Source organism: Barbus barbus (assembly GCF_936440315.1).
Source record: "Barbus barbus genome assembly, chromosome: 42".
Classification (NCBI taxonomy): Eukaryota; Metazoa; Chordata; class Actinopteri; order Cypriniformes; family Cyprinidae; genus Barbus; species Barbus barbus.
In genome coordinates, this window is record NC_136720.1 from 22,786,614 (window position 1) to 22,802,545 (window position 15,932).

A 15,932-nucleotide genomic window follows, 5' to 3' on the forward strand; every position below is an offset into this window, starting at 1 on the left:
TTGAACGCTTTGGGATGGCATGGTCTGAACAGTGCCAACAAAGCTTCGATGGTTTGAGAGGTAGGCTTACGTCATCTCCTGTCCTGGCCTATGCTGATTTCTCTCGACCTTTTGTTCTAGAAGTAGATGCCAGCCATAGAGGACTGGGAGCGGTGCTCTCTCAGGAGCAGGGGGGCAGGGTGCGACCCATCGCTTATGCGAGTCGTAGTTTACGGCCCACTGAGCGCAACATGTCAAATTATAGCTCCATGAAGCTGGAGTTTGTAGCGCTCAAGTGGGCCATGACAGAGAAATTTAGGGACAGAAATGTGTAGTTTACACTGACAACAACCCCCTGAGTCATCTGAATTCTGCCAAGCTTGGTGCTACAGAGCAGCGGTGGGCCGCACAGCTTGCCTCATTTGACTTTGAGATAAAGTATAGGTCCGGCCGAAGTAATCGTAATGCTGACGCTCTTTCAAGACAGGGTCCATCTGGTTGTCATGGGTTAGATCATGCGCTTCATAGGACTAGTGTACCAGAGGAGATGCTGTGTTCTGGGAGGCAGGGAGAAGTAGGTCCCCACGTTCTTCAGGCGGCGATGTCCGTTCTACAGAGTTACTCGACCGAAGAAATTAGGGTCCAGCAGCGTGCTGACAGAGTCCTTGCTGAGGTATTAGAGTTTTGGGATGGTAAGACCTTTCCCAATGTGGAGGAGCGCAGAGGGCTCTCCAAGTCAGCACGAGTTTTACTCCGCCAGTGGAATAGGTTGGTAGATCGAGAAGGTGTAGTGTACCGCCGTATTTTTCGTTCTGATGGAGGAGAGGAGATTCTTCAAATCCTTCTCCCTTCTTCTCTGTGCAGTGAAGTGTTGACCCTGTTGCATCAGGAACATGGACATCAGGGGATAGAGCGCACTCTCGAACTGGTGAGGCAGCGCTGCTATTGGCCAAGTATGGCAGCAGAAGTGGCCCAGTGGTGTCGAGATTGTGAGCGGTGCCAGGTTGCTAAAGATACGCAACCAGCTGCTCGTAGTCATATGGGCCATCTGTTGGCATCTCGGCCTAATGAGATTCTAGCAATTGATTTCACTATTTTGGAAGCATCTCAGACAGGGATAGAGAATGTTTTAGTGATGACCGATGTGTTTACTAAATATACATTGGCTGTCCCAACTCGAGACCAGCGTGCCGAGACAGTTGCTAGGGTGTTAGTGGGGGAATGGTTTTATAGGCTGGGAGTCCCTGGTCGAATCCATTCCGACCAGGGGCATAACTTTGAGTCCATCTTGGTGCAGCAGTTATGTAGATTGTACAACATCAAGAAGTCTCGCACAACGCCTTACCATCCTGCGGGCAATGGCCAATGCGAGCGATTTAATCGCACTTTGCATAATCTGTTGCGCACCCTTCCCCCCTCAAGGAAGAGGGATTGGGCGTCTTGTCTCCCGCAAGTGGTATATTACTACAACACCACACCCCACCAGGCCACGGGTGAGTCCCCATATTTTCTTATGTTTGGGCAGGAGCCACGGCTCCCAGTGGATTTCCTGCTTGGAGGGGTCCAGGACATCGTTCCTGGTGACGTGCATGAGTGGATTGTAGAACATCAAGCAAGGCTACAGGCTGCTTTTGAGGGAGCTAGTGCACGGTTAAAGCTCGTGGCAGATCATCGAAAGGTGAACCATGACCAGCATGTTCGAGATGTCCCATTGGCTGTTGGCCAGCTGGTGTATTTGAAGGAGTGTGGTAGACGAGGACGCCATAAAATACAGGATTTGTGGAGTCCTGTAGCCTATTATGTAGTGAAAGCACCAGAGGATAACGGTGCTGTTTACTCTATTGCATCACGGGAAGAGCCTGGTCAGGTTAAACATGTTCATCGTTCCCTGTTGAAGGGACGAAGTCAGGTGGTGACTCCGGAGTTGAGTCCTAGTGATGTGTCTTTAACTTTGTTAGAGACCGTGTGTGAGGAGCGGGACGAGGTGGATTGTTGGCATGTGGTTCCAAGGGAGCATCAAGAAGTAGGTGTGTCAGCCTTGGACGGTCATGCTTTGGTTGAGTCATCTACTACTGATGCAATGCCATTAGTGGCTCCAAGTGAGCCTGATCCTGATCCTGTAGAAGTGGGGGGTGGCAGTTTGGTCTCTATCTCGCCAGGAGTCATACACCCCCCTGAGCCAGATAATGGTCAGGTGAGGCCAAGACGAACGACTGCAGGACAACACTCTAACCCTCATCATCTTCCTAGGGCATTAGGAGGTTCTGGGTCTGCTATTCGATCAGCAGCTGTTTCTAGTTCAGTTTCTGTCTTTAGACCCTGGAGTTGAGTCCATCGTCGGGGCGACGTTGCAAAAAAGGTGGGGTAGATTGTGGCATAATGAGCTGAAAGCCCATTTGTCCGCATTCAAAGTTACGTGACGTCATTAATCTGCGCGTGTATTTAGGCTCTTTGCGCGTCTTCTGTGAATCCTCGCCTGGTTGCTTCATGCTTCATGCCGCACGCTGCTGTGACCGCTCCTAGTGCGCCGTTTGTGGACCCTCGTCTGTTTGCTTCTCGCTGCACGCGACTGTGACCGTTTTGGGCGGACAGAAATTTCCCATTTTGTTTCATTAAACGTGGTTTTTGCTTCATTCGGATGACTGTTGTGCGGGCGTCTGTGGACTTCAGGTGCGGGTATGACAGGTTTTAATTTATTGTCGATACCTTGTTAAAGTGTAGCAACTGGTTAGAAGGCAACTCTCCTGCATTTGTTTTGTTAGTTCGTGATTTGGTGTGAATGACGACTGTAATCTATTGAGGGGATGTCCTTTTGGGTGCCTGGCTTCGCAGCTACGGTAGGTCACCATCTAAATTCTCCTTTTAAAATTTATGTGCATATATAGATTGTCTTAATTATTGGTGTGAATTTTAGGAGAACTGCAGCTCGTGCGGTGTCATCGCTGTTTTGTCATAGGCCGTTTTGAGACTGCTGTGATACAATGTTTTGATCTTGCTATGCCTTACATCTTTATATTTTCTGCTCACACACACTTCCTTAGTGGATATTTTGCCCATATTAAGATCTCAAATTATTGTTCTTTTTTCTGTTTTGATATCTTGTTTTGTAGGAGTAATTTATGGGGTTCATAAGTCTTTTGTCTTTTGTATAATTTATGTCTTACATTGTCTTTTTTGGTAAATACAATATGTGGGAATTGATTTATTTGGTATATTGCTGATTCATTTGAAGTGGTCGATTTATGTGTGAACCATAAATACTATTTTTGTTTGTTGATTTTGGTAAAACGACTGAATTTGTTTACTGTTATTGTTTCTTTATTTGATCGGGCCTATTAAGGTTGAATGTAAAGGCTTGTAGGTGGATGAGTCTTTGCCATCCACCTGTTAGCTTGTATAACCTTTTTTAAATATTTTCTTTTGTGTGGTGTGTGTGTGTGGCGTGGAGTGTGTTCTTTTTCAGGAGCTGCGGCCTTTTTGGCTTAGGAAAGTGATCGTTTCCCTCCTATCTTTGGTGGTGGTGTCTACAACGTGTGCCGTGACTGATCATTTCACTGGGGCTTCTTTGTGCTGTGAGTGAGTGTGTAGTGTGTATGAAGGGAACATGCAATTCTCTTGCAAGGCCGCAGCTTCCTTTCTGTGAACATTGTATTTGACTGCTTGAGGCTTGTCTTATTTTTGTGTGTGGGTTTTTATTATAAATTATAATAAACTTTTTTGTAACTTTGTATAAATAACTGTGTCTCCAGGCTTTTGTCTTTAGTGGGAACCTGTGCGCGGATAATATTCTCTGGGTGAAATTCCCAGGGTGGCGTAGTCTAACTAGAACATATAACATATATAGTGTCCTTTGTCCCTGTGGTTGCCACATTAGGATAGGACAATATTTGGCTGAGATACAACTATTTGAAAATCTGGAATCTGAGGGAGCAAAAAAATCTAAATATTGAGAAAATCTCCTTTAAAGTTGTCCAAATTAAATTCTTAGCAATGCATATTACTAATCAAAAATGAAGTTTTGATATATTTACGGTAGGAAATTTACTAAATATCTTCATGGAACATGATCTTTACTTAATATCCTAATGATTTTTGGCATAAAAGAAGAATCAAAAATTTTGACCCATACAATGTATTTTTGGCTATTGCTACAAATATACCTCAGCGACTTAAGACTGCTTATGTGCTCCAGGGTCACACATGTATAAATTGCAGTGTACAGCGTTTATTATAATGGGGTAGAATCCACAGCTCAGTACTCAGTACTCAATACTCATGAGTACTTTTAAATAGGCTACTCTTTTACTCTTACTCAAGTAGTTTTTTTGGACAAGTACTTTTACTCTACTCAAACTACATTTTTTGGAAGGTAATGGTACTTTTACTTGAGTATATATTTTCAGTACTCTTTCCACCAATGCTATTTAAGTCAACAACATACTGACCTGCACATTTATATTTATATTTTTTATCTTATCTTATCTTTTATTTTATTTTATTTTTTGTACTTTTCTCCTTCTTAATATTTGTATTCTATATAATTTCACTGCTGGTTATACCCTGTATAATTGTGTATGTGACAAATAAAAACTCTTGAATCTTGAATCTTGAACCATCACGGACTATAAAACACCACCCTCCAGATCGGGGAATGCGGACGCTTCTCTGGCTGACGAGCTGAACACTTTTTATGTTCGCTTCGAGGCTGCAGCTAATCACGCTTGCCGCGCTAGCAGTGCTAACTGCATGCAAGCTGAGAAAGCCGGTGAGGACAACGTGTTCACCATCACGGAGCATGACGTGAGGAGGGCATTCAGGAGAGTGAACATCAGGAAGGCAGCAGGACCAGATGGCATCACAGGTCGGGTTCTGAAGGCCTGCGCTGACCAGCTAGCACCGGTGTTCACCGAGATCTTCAACCTCTCCCTGGAACAGTCCACAGTCCCCTCATGCTTTAAGCAGTCCACCATTGTTCCTGTCCCCAAGAAACCCCAGCCCACCTGCCTCAACGACTATCGCCCTGTAGCCCTCACATCAGTGGTGATGAAGTGCTTTGAGAGACTGGTCAGAGACTTCATCATTGCATCACTACCAGACACACTGGATCCACTACAGTTTGCGTATAGACATAATCACTCCACGGAGGACGCCATCTCACACCTCCTCCACACCACAACAAGTCACCTGGACTGCAGAAAAGGGAATTATGTAAAAATGCTGTTTGTGGACTACAGTTCAGCGTTTAACACCATAATTCCCTCCACACTCACCTCCAAGTTGGAGGTCCTTGGTCTCAGCACATACTTGTGCCAATGGATCTCCAGCTTCCTGAAGGACAGACAGCAAGCCGTACGGATGGGTAAACACACCTCATCCTCCATCACCCTAAGTACTGGAGCCCCTCAAGGTTGTGTTCTGAGCCCCCTGCTGTACTCACTGTACACTTATGACTGTGTGGGCACTTCCAACTCCACCACCATCATTAAGTTTGCTGATGACACTGTTGTGTTGGGCCTGATCTCAGACAACGACGAGACGGCCTACATACAGGAGATTAAGAACCTGGAGAGTTGGTGCCAGGTGAATAGTCTACACCTGAACATCAGCAAAACTAAGGAGCTGATAGTACGAAGCAGGAGCGGTCATACCAGCCGACCACGATCAGCGGGACTCCAGTGGAGAGAGTGGACAGCTTCAGATACCTGGGTGTTCACATCACGCAGGACTTGACTTGGTCCTGTCATACCCGCACCCTGGTGAAGAAGGCCAGGCAGCGTCTGTACCATCTGAGACGCTTAAGGGACTTTAGACTTCCCTCTCGGGTGATTAAGACTTTCTACACCTGCACCATCGAGAGCGTCCAGACGGGCAGCATCACTTCCTGGTTCGGGAACTGCACTATGCAGGACAGACGAGCCCTCCAGAGGGTGGTGCGTTCAGCGGAACGTACCATCCACACCGAGCTCCCTGACCTGCAGGAGATCTACAGCAAGCGGTGCCTGACCAGGGCCAGGAAGATAGTGAAGGACCTCAGCCATCCCAACAATGGACTCTTTTCTCTGCTGCGTTCAGGGAGGCACTTCCGCTCCATGAAGGCGAACACAAAGAGAATGAGGAGGAGCTTCTTCCCGCAGGCCATTCGGAGTCTTAACCACTCTCCACTCTAATCACATCACCCCACACTTTCACTTTGCACAATTTCAACTACAATCTGCACTAATGTCAGTCTCAGTTGTAGAAGGTTACGTGAGGATAAATGAGTGGGATTTACATACCATTTGTCTTTAGTATTCCTTTACTCACTTATACACTTTACTGCACTGCACAGCACACGGACACTTTATCACTGATATACACTTTACTTTTTTATAGAATCTATGCAGAATCATATTCTATTTTTATTCTCATATCTACTTTTATTTTATTGCTAGTTTATTTATATATATATATATATATATATATATATATATATATATATATATATATATATATATATATATATATATATATATATGTTTACTGTACTTATTTCTATTGTATTTTTGTAAACTTGGTTTTCTTAATTTTGTTGGACAATTTGTTGGACAGTCGTACGATACATTTCACTACATGTCGTACTATGTATGTACACTCACCTAAAGGATTATTAGGAACACCTGTTCAATTTCTCATTAATGCAATTATCTAATCAACCAATCACATGGCAGTTGCTTCAATGCATTTAGGGGTGTGCTCCTGGTCAAGACAATCTCCTGAACTCCAAACTGAATGTCAGAATGGGAAAGAAAGGTGATTTAAACCAATTTTGAGCGTGGCATGGTTGTTGGTGCCAGACAGGCCGGTCTGAGCAGTGTTTCCCACACATAGACGAATCTGTGGCGGTGCGCCACAGATTAAATTCCGACCGCCACAGATTCAACACCGACCAAAAAAAAAATAATCAATACCGACCCTCACATATTGCGTTTCGTTATTCTTTTGTACGCCATTTAAAACACTCAGCGAATTCGTTCAACTGCATTTCCTTTCCCTGCTCTCTCTTCATCTCTCTGTCACTCACGCGTCTCTCCCTCTCACACACACACACACACACACACACAGCCCCTCCCCTCCGTGCACACCACATCTGTCTGGATCATCTGTGGAGAGAAGACGGCTGGCGAAAGGTTGGTATCTCGTGAACACTTTTAACACACAATCACAGATTAAAAAGTGCTATAAAATATTTTATATTCTGAATACAATAGCTTCAGTGTGTTGATGTTACTGTAAGTCCCGACCCTTAGCAAACGCGATTGCGCCTTCTTTAGAAAGTTAACTAGTCGCAAGTTTGCGGTAAAATGTAGGCTAGCCTAGTTGGGTTGTCGAGGTCAAAACACTATATGTAGCAGCTGTGAATCAAATAAACGTATTATAAATTATGTCGTTTCTTTACTCTTACACCGAATGTTTGCTGCTTCAATCCAGATGAGTATTGAAAAGTATTATACAGGGTAATTAAAATACATTGAAATCCCCAATGCCTTTATATTGGTGCATTTTTTATTGATAGCATTTTACTTTATCTTCAGGTAAAAACAGACCTCAGGAACAAACTCCAAGGAGAACACCTGGCAGCTTGCCTGAGGATCTCTATCAATGGACCCTGTCCTGAGGACTTTCCATATGATAGGGCTTTAGAATCTTTTTTTAGGAAGCCCCGCAAAATAAGGTGCCCTAACAAAAGTTGCAGACTGTGCAGCAAGTAGGCTGTTGTATATGGTGTTAAATTAATGTAATAAAGTTCTGTGTAACCAATTATTAACAGTTTTTTTAAATTATTAACCTTTAGGAATTAGGAAATCATTAGATCCAATCGTATCCCCTATCCAATCGTTCTTTTCATCTGCAACCCCCCCCCCCCCCCCCCGGACAGACATCTAACACCCCCCCGGGCTGACCACCACACATTAGCCCCTTTCACACAGTAATACCAGTAAATTGCCATAAAATTACCGGAACGACTTTACCGGTACATTCAAAAATGCGCTGTTCACACAGGCAACAACATTCCGTCTTTTTTCCGGAAAAGCACCATTCACACATCCATTCCAAAATACTGGTAAATTCCGTGACATCATTAACTTCCAATGACTGCGCTTGTATTTGTAAACATGGAGGGGTATATGCGATCAGTCTTTTTGTTGATGGTTTCATTTTTGTTTCAAATTTTGCATTCATGCAGCTGCTTTTGTCCCAGAGACATCGTAATAGATGACTAAACCAGTGCTTAAATTGTAAATTTCGAGGTCCTGGAACAAAGCGGGGTGATGGATCCAGCATGTGATTAGAGGAGGGAGAGGTAACGGAGCATTCAGCCGATCACATTGGTGGCCAGTTTAAGTGATTAACAGCGTGCATCACTTGCTTTTATTACATTTTGAAAACAGCAATTTCCAGGCCTGGGGGGGGGGGGGATACAAAAATATAATGAAATTTTATTTCACAAATCTCTGTAATAGAGTTATAATTAATCATGTCCAGAATTTCGTGGGGGATTGTGTGTATATTTCATAGTTTTACTCATTCCCGCAGCTTTCAAGTTTATAATGAGGGGAATTCCTGCAAACATTTATTCAAGATAGCAAGTAGGTTATATGAGTAAATAAATCCACACAAACGAGCAGATTAAATCAGTCATTTGAAAACAGTGTGAGTGATTCAGCTGGACCACGTCTTCTCTCTTTCACTCTATCAAAGCGGCTTCACATCAGTGCATCTCGTCTGCAACGAGCTGCTGCACACCAATCCAAGACTTTCGATCGCATTTCGGGACAGTTTGTAACTTGCTTAATCAGGTCATTGTTGCATAGTCACAAAAATGTATAATTTGCACGTCTTTTAAAGCCAATAGGTACTCGCGCTCTCCAGAGGCTGTTTCAAGGCTGAGCGCTCACAGTCACATCCATAGCCGCCTATAGCAAATATCATATTGAGTTATTTCACGTAGTTTGTTGTTGAACTTAAGTGGCCAAACACACACAAAATTACGCAAAAATGGCCGTCCTGGCGAGTATCCAGGTTTTTTCTTAAGTAAATGTGAACAGTTGAAAAAAAAAACAGTTATGTTTACACAAATGCAGCGGTCTGTGCGACGGACATGGGCGGATACATGGGAAAGTGTGGAGTGAATACGTCATCTGTGTCAGTGTGTTATGATTGGCCCGGAGTAGAGTCTTACGTCAGCGCGTTCTGAACTTGTACGTGCTCATACCGGTAATTTTCCCTCTGCGTTCACACACAGCAGAATTCCGGCAATTTACTGGTAATGTTACAACTTCTCATACCGGTAAATTGCCAGAACGAATTTACCGGTATTTTTGAAAAGGTCCTGTTCACACATGATCTCTTTACGGCAATTTACCGGTAATTTTCCGGAAAACTCTGTATGTGTGAAAGGGCTAATTGCCTTCAAACCTGTGGGAAACACTGCTGAGTATTTCACAATCTGCTCAGTTACTGGGATTTTCACGCACAACCATTTCTAGGGTTTACAAAGAATGGTGTGAAAAGGGAAAAACATCCAGTATGCAGCAGTCCTGTGGGCGAAAATGCCTTGTTGATGCTAGAGGTCAGAGGAGAATGGGCCGACTGATTCAAGCTGATAGAAGAGCAACTTTGACTGAAATAACCACTCGTTACAACCGAGGTATGCAGCAAAGCATTTGTGAAGCCACAACACGCACAACCTTGAGGCGGATGGGCTACAACAGCAGAAGACCCCACCGGGTACCACTCATCTCCACTACAAATAGGAAAAAGAGGCTACAATTTGCACGAGCTCACCAAAATTGGACGGTTGAAGACTGGAAAAATGTTGCCTGGTCTGATGAGTCTCGATTTCTGTTGAGACATTCAGATGGTAGAGTCAGAATTTGGCGTAAACAGAATGAGAACATGGATCCATCATGCCTTGTTACCACTGTGCAGGCTGGTGGTGGTGGTGTAATGGTGTGGGGGATGTTTTCTTGGCACACTTTAGGCCCCTTAGTGCCAATTGGGCATCGTTTAAATGCCACGGCCTACCTGAGCATTGTTTCTGACCATGTCCATCCCTTTATGATCACCGTGTACCCATCCTCTGATGGCTACTTCCAGCAGGATAATGCACCATGTCACAAAGCTCGAATCATTTCAAATTGGTTTCTTGAACATGACAATGAGTTCGCTGTACTAAAATGGCCCCCACAGTCACCAGATCTCAACCCAATAGAGCATCTTTGGGATGTGGTGGAACGGGAGCTTCGTGCCCTGGATGTGCATCCCACAAATCTCCATCAACTGCAAGATGCTATCCTATCAATATGGGCCAACATTTCTAAAGAATGCTTTCAGCACCTTGTTGAATCAATGCCACGTAGAATTAAGGCAGTTCTGAAGGCGAAAGGGGGTCAAACACAGTATTAGTATGGTGTTCCTAATAATCCTTTAGGTGAGTGTATATGTATGTGACAAATAAAATTTGAATTTGAAATGTCTGTTAAAGCTGTGGGTTTTATGTAAAATGTTATTTATTTGTAGTTAATAGGAGTTATAATTCTGTCTGTCGTTCTTTTTTGAAAAAAAAAAAAAAGTGAAGTCTTTCTTTTTCTTTTTCACATCAAGTTCATTGATAGAAGTGGAAGCTTAACTCATCCAAAGAAATGGGAGATTGGGGTCCAGGAAGAAAATTCTGGCTAGTAAAGCAATAATATTGGTAATATAATATAATATAACTTCAAATTTCAAAGTTTTTGAAATCATGAATGCTGTCATGACCAGGGGTACAAGAATTTTAGTTATTTTTTCGATCAAAGATTGTGTGGAGATCTCTAATCTTCTTCTAAGTATCTCATGAGCAACAACACAAAATTTTAATTGCTTAATGAATGAAAAATTGCATTTGATAAACTGAAATTATCTCTCTCTCAACTGCAAGCTTATCCCATTATTCAAAATAATTTAGTCTATTTGATTTTTAGGCTTATCTATGTCCGTGATGTTAAACTCATCCCGTGGCGACTGACATTTGACAATTGCAATTAATATTCTAACGTTGAGACATTGTCGCATGGGTGTTAGTTAGTGTGTCACAATAACAGATGCATATGGACAAGGTGGCTAGATGTCTGTCTGAATATAATAATAACCTTAACACGCTGAAGTAATCAAAAAACAAATTGAAATGGGGAACCAGTTGTTCAGAAAGGGGAAGAAGAACCAGTTGTTCAGAAAGGGGAAGAAGAACCAATTGTTCAGAAAGGGGAAGACGAACCAATTGTTCAGAAAGGGGAAGAAGAACCAGTTCTTCAGAAAGGGGAAGGAGAACCAGTTCTTCAGAAAGGGGAAGGAGAACCAGTTCTTCAGAAAGGGGAAGAAGTACCAGTTTTTCAGAAAAATCCTCCATCTCCTGCACATTCCTTGGTTTTCCAGCATCTTCTGCATATTTGACCCCTTTCCAACAATGACAATGATTCTGAGATCCATTATTTTCACACTGTGGACAACTGAGGGACACGTCTAAGGTGGAAACATTTACTGATGCTCAGGAAGAAAACACAATACATTAAGAACCAGGGGGTGTAAAATTTTAAATCGGATGATCGGGATAAACTGTACTTTGTCATCTGGGAAACATGTAGCTATAAGTAAAAGAAAAAATATGATCTAAAAAGAAGAACAATTTTACACATCCTGTTCAAAAGTTTTCATTTCCAGTAGTCCAACCCTGCAGACACGCAATTGGCCAGTGCTATAGTCAGAAGAGCAATTGTCAGGCTCATGATTGGCCACTGACACACGATAAGCATTTAAAAGAATGAGCGAAATGAGTGTTGTCGGCACTACTCGTTAAACAACGACAGCCACAAAACACGCTTGCATCCCCAAAGACCAACACCATGAAGAGAGTTGCACTCTTTCTGCTACTGACTGGACTGTTGGGCACTGGACATGGTGGGTGACTTTACTAAATATGTGTTAGCATTTTTTACTCCTTTTACTCATATGTTTTATGCCCAACTTTGAGAGATTGTGATCTGCTTAATCTGCATAATTTCTTTTTTGACATTAAATATATTCCAATCTAAGTTGATATGGGTTTCATTTATATTTTTATGTAGGCTGGAAAAACGACTATGATAAGCATCTAAATTTTTACTGTCCTTCAGGCCAGTCTATATCCTCCATAAGAAGGTGAGTACGAGGGGTGAGAACCAGGAGGGCGTAATTGACATTTTTGTGAAATGGATATATCAAATGAAAGCTCTTAATGAGCTCTTTCTACTGGCAATAGTACTGTCATCCATGAGTGAACAAATTTTTATTATAAAAAATTGAAATCAGTACACAAAGTCAGATCAAACTATGATAAAAGTTTGGTTTTGACTCTCCTGTAAAGTTGGTGAAATGTCACTTATATGCCTTTCTGGTTCTCACCCCTCGAGTATCACTTATTAATGTGTATCAATCCATTATAAACATTACTATGAAGGCATAAAACTTTTTGAATTCACAAATTGTATGTTAAAGTTTTGCCATGTATTAAATTGTTAGAAAATCTTTAACCTTTCAAATGTAAATATAAATTTCAATGTAATTATAATATGCAATTTATATATATATATATACACATACAGTGTATAGTGTGTGTGTGTGTGTAGATAGATAGATTTTCTCCATTCCTAACTTGTTTAATTCAATTAAAGTGAACACAGCAATTACTATGAGGACCGACGTTGGGACTTTGAATGTAAACCCACCAAGGCTTTAGGCTGTTACTTGTCACCTTCCGTCAACAACTTTGACAAACCATTCGTCTTTGAGTGTCAACAACATTACACGATTGCAGGAATGAGCAGCTACCACGACAACTACTATGAGGACAGAAAGTGAGCTCTGATAAGATTCTCATGTTTAAATTTTAATTTACTTGCGGTTATCTAATCTGATGTCAATGTTTTCACACAGGTGGCAGTTTTACTGCTGTAAAAGTAAGTGTGTTTCTGGAAACTGTCAGTGGACTACTTATGTGAACAACTTTGACGAGTACTTCTACTGGACTGTGCCTCCTCACAGTGTTCTGGTGGGAGCTCATAGCGTCCATCAAAATTTTCAAGAGTGGGTATCATTTCTTTACTTACTCATTATGTTATTTCTAATAAGCAAAGCGATTTCAATTTCTCTTGCTCACTAATATCATGCTTGTTTCACTTCTTTCAGAGATCGACAGTGGAAGTACAAGTACTGTGTCCAACAATCATGTTGAAGGATCTAAGGATTCTTCATAGCATCCTGTGTGCGTTGCTTCAAGAGAGCAATGATACATTTGTGTTGCTTAACTTTCTTTTTTTATAATTCATTTATTCATTCATTCATTTATAATCATTTATCATATAATCACTTGATTATTCATTTTAATCATATAATCATTTATAACAAGGCTGCAGTGGTGGAAAGAGTACTGAAAATATATACTCAAGTAAAAGTACCATTACCTTCCAAAAAATGTAGTTTGAGTAGAGTAAAAGTACTTGTCCAAAAAAACTACTTGAGTAAGAGTAAAAGAGTAGCCTATTTAAAAGTACTCATGAGTATTGAGTACTGAGCTGTGGATTCTACCCCATTATAATAAACGCTGTACACTGCAATTTATACATGTGTGACCCTGGAGCACATAAGCAGTCTTAAGTCGCTGAGGTATATTTGTAGCAATAGCCAAAAATACATTGTATGGGTCAAAATGTTTGATTCTTCTTTTATGCCAAAAATCATTAGGATATTAAGTAAAGATCATGTTCCATGAAGATATTTTGTAAATTTCCTACCGTAAATATATCAAAACTTCATTTTTGATTAGTAATATGCATTGCTAAGAACTTAATTTGGACAACTTTAAAGGAGATTTTCTCAATATTTAGATTTTTTTGCTCCCTCAGATTCCAGATTTTCAAATAGTTGTATCTCAGCCAAATATTGTCCTATCCTAACAAACCATACATCAATGGAAAGCTTATTTACTCAGCTTTGTATAGATGGTGTTTTGAAAAATTGTCACTTATGGTTTTGTGGTCCAGGGTCACCTTTAAAAAAACGTTGTACATTCTGGAATTCACATGATCTTGTTTGTCATAAAGAATGAAGAATATCTATAATCCAGCAGTTTTGATTGATTTTGACTGCCAACTCTTTAAAACACATCAAAACAGCACGGAAACAGTATTCAGTTGAAGAAAAGATGAAAGTTATTCTCAGTACAATTATACCCATTTAAATCATAAAGTTTGAAAAATAGATTTAAAATAATGTGTAAGGCCACTGAGAGCATGCTGTTGTTGCACATAAAATATTAATGTTTAGAACAGTGCAAATACAAACACCATTAGAAACTCATAGTTCAGCATCACACACCATGATATGGGTTAAAATGAGAGCCCATTTCTCTCCAAAACGGTGCCAGTTTCAGCGTTTTGCAATAAAGAAACAAGACTTGATCATTTATGTTACAATTTTAACAAATGCACATTGTTCTAGAAGTATGGCATCATGTACATTACATGTACATATACATTACTCGAATTGTTATGTCGATAAAACAATTTGTAAGGAAAAATGCATTAAATAAAGTATTTCTGGGGAAATTTTTTCAAAAGAAAACACAAACGCACGTCTCTTGCTGAGCCCCGGCGGTCTCGGTGAATCAGCAGCATCCACAACTGAATGCAACAAAAAGTGTTGAACTTGCGCGAGTGCACATGCTAAATGAAGGCGGATTGAATAAAATGGATAAAAAAAAGAAATTAAAAAAGTTTATTAATGAGCTGCAGTTTTATTACATCACGCGCTGACACAGATGCAGTATTAACGCCACAGGTCATCAATAAGGTGCAGATTGGTCCTCAATTTGAGTACAATATTGCACTGTTTTACAGTGTTTCCAACACACTTTTTCACAGCGCGCATCACACGCTCAAACTCATCAAAAGTCAACAAGTTCAACAAGCAAAAACGTATCCAAGTGACTGCAGCTGAACGCGCGTGAGAGAGACGAAGCAGCGCAAATCGCGCGGCTCTTAAGTGAGTGGGAATTTACTGAACGTGGCACTTGCGGGATTTAACACTGTACGCAATACCCGCAACCTCACACCAAATTTCAGGTCGTGTAGATAGGCAAGCATATATACAAATCATTTAGTAAGCAGAAATCCAAAATTTACCTTAACATATTAGAGGAAGATGTGACTGCATTGATGGTTGACGAATGCACTTCCAGCAGCCATGATAGACAGCAGTTGGCGATTAAAGTTTTCTATGCACAATTTGATTTGACGAAAGTCACGAGACACTATCTCCCTATCCAATCATATTAATGGATCAAAATAAAATTTAAATAAGCATGTACCGACCACAAACGGAGGAAAATAGCGGAGTAAAAGTACCGATACATCACTTAATGTACTCAAGTAAAAGTAAAAGTCCACAATTTTTAAACTACTCAAAAAAGTACAATTACTGATAAAAACTACTTAATTACTGTAACGTGAGTATTTGTAATTCGTTACTTCACACCACTGCAAGGCTGTAACCATGTCTTGATCTAATTTAAGTATAGAAGCTTAACCATTTTGAACTATTTGCAAGTAATATTTTAACATATACACATGTTCAAAATAAAAATGTCCAAAATAAATTTTGGTTTGTAATTAATACAATTCACCACATAAGTTCAGTTCTGCTCTAACTCACGTTTTATTTTATTTTTTAAATATATTATTTACTTTATCAAATCTGAGAAAAGGAGAATTATATGTAGGCTAACTGAATTATTTTATGTAATGCAAGATCAAGGTTTTACACACACAATTTTATTTAGCTATTATTTTATAAATTTTCAGTCTAGTGTGCTGCACATGTTTAGAGGTCAGGGTTTATGAAAA

The 15,932-nt window shown here is 40.7% G+C and overlaps 1 protein-coding gene across 1 annotated transcript; it reads left to right on the top strand.

The window, feature by feature from the left end:
- The first annotated feature begins 11,757 nt into the window (after window positions 1-11,757).
- LOC306861399 (hemagglutinin/amebocyte aggregation factor-like) lies at window positions 11,758-14,643 on the top strand. The gene is made up of 5 exons (XM_079403625.1): window positions 11,758-11,952; window positions 12,120-12,192; window positions 12,705-12,887; window positions 12,967-13,116; window positions 13,219-14,643. The coding sequence occupies exons 1-5, from the start codon at window positions 11,898-11,900 to the stop codon at window positions 13,262-13,264; spliced, it is 507 nt and encodes a 168-aa protein (XP_079259751.1). The 5' UTR covers window positions 11,758-11,897; the 3' UTR covers window positions 13,265-14,643.
- Window positions 14,644-15,932: the final 1,289 nt, after the last annotated feature.

Coding starts and splice junctions, on each gene's coding strand:
- LOC306861399 (XM_079403625.1), top strand. CDS start 11,898: ATGAAGAGAGTTGCACTCTTTCTGCTACTGACTGGACTGTTGGGCACT. Junction 11,953..12,119: donor ACTGTTGGGCACTGGACATG/GTGGGTGACTTT, acceptor ATTTTTATGTAG/GCTGGAAAAACGACTATGAT. Junction 12,193..12,704: donor TCTATATCCTCCATAAGAAG/GTGAGTACGAGG, acceptor ATTCAATTAAAG/TGAACACAGCAATTACTATG.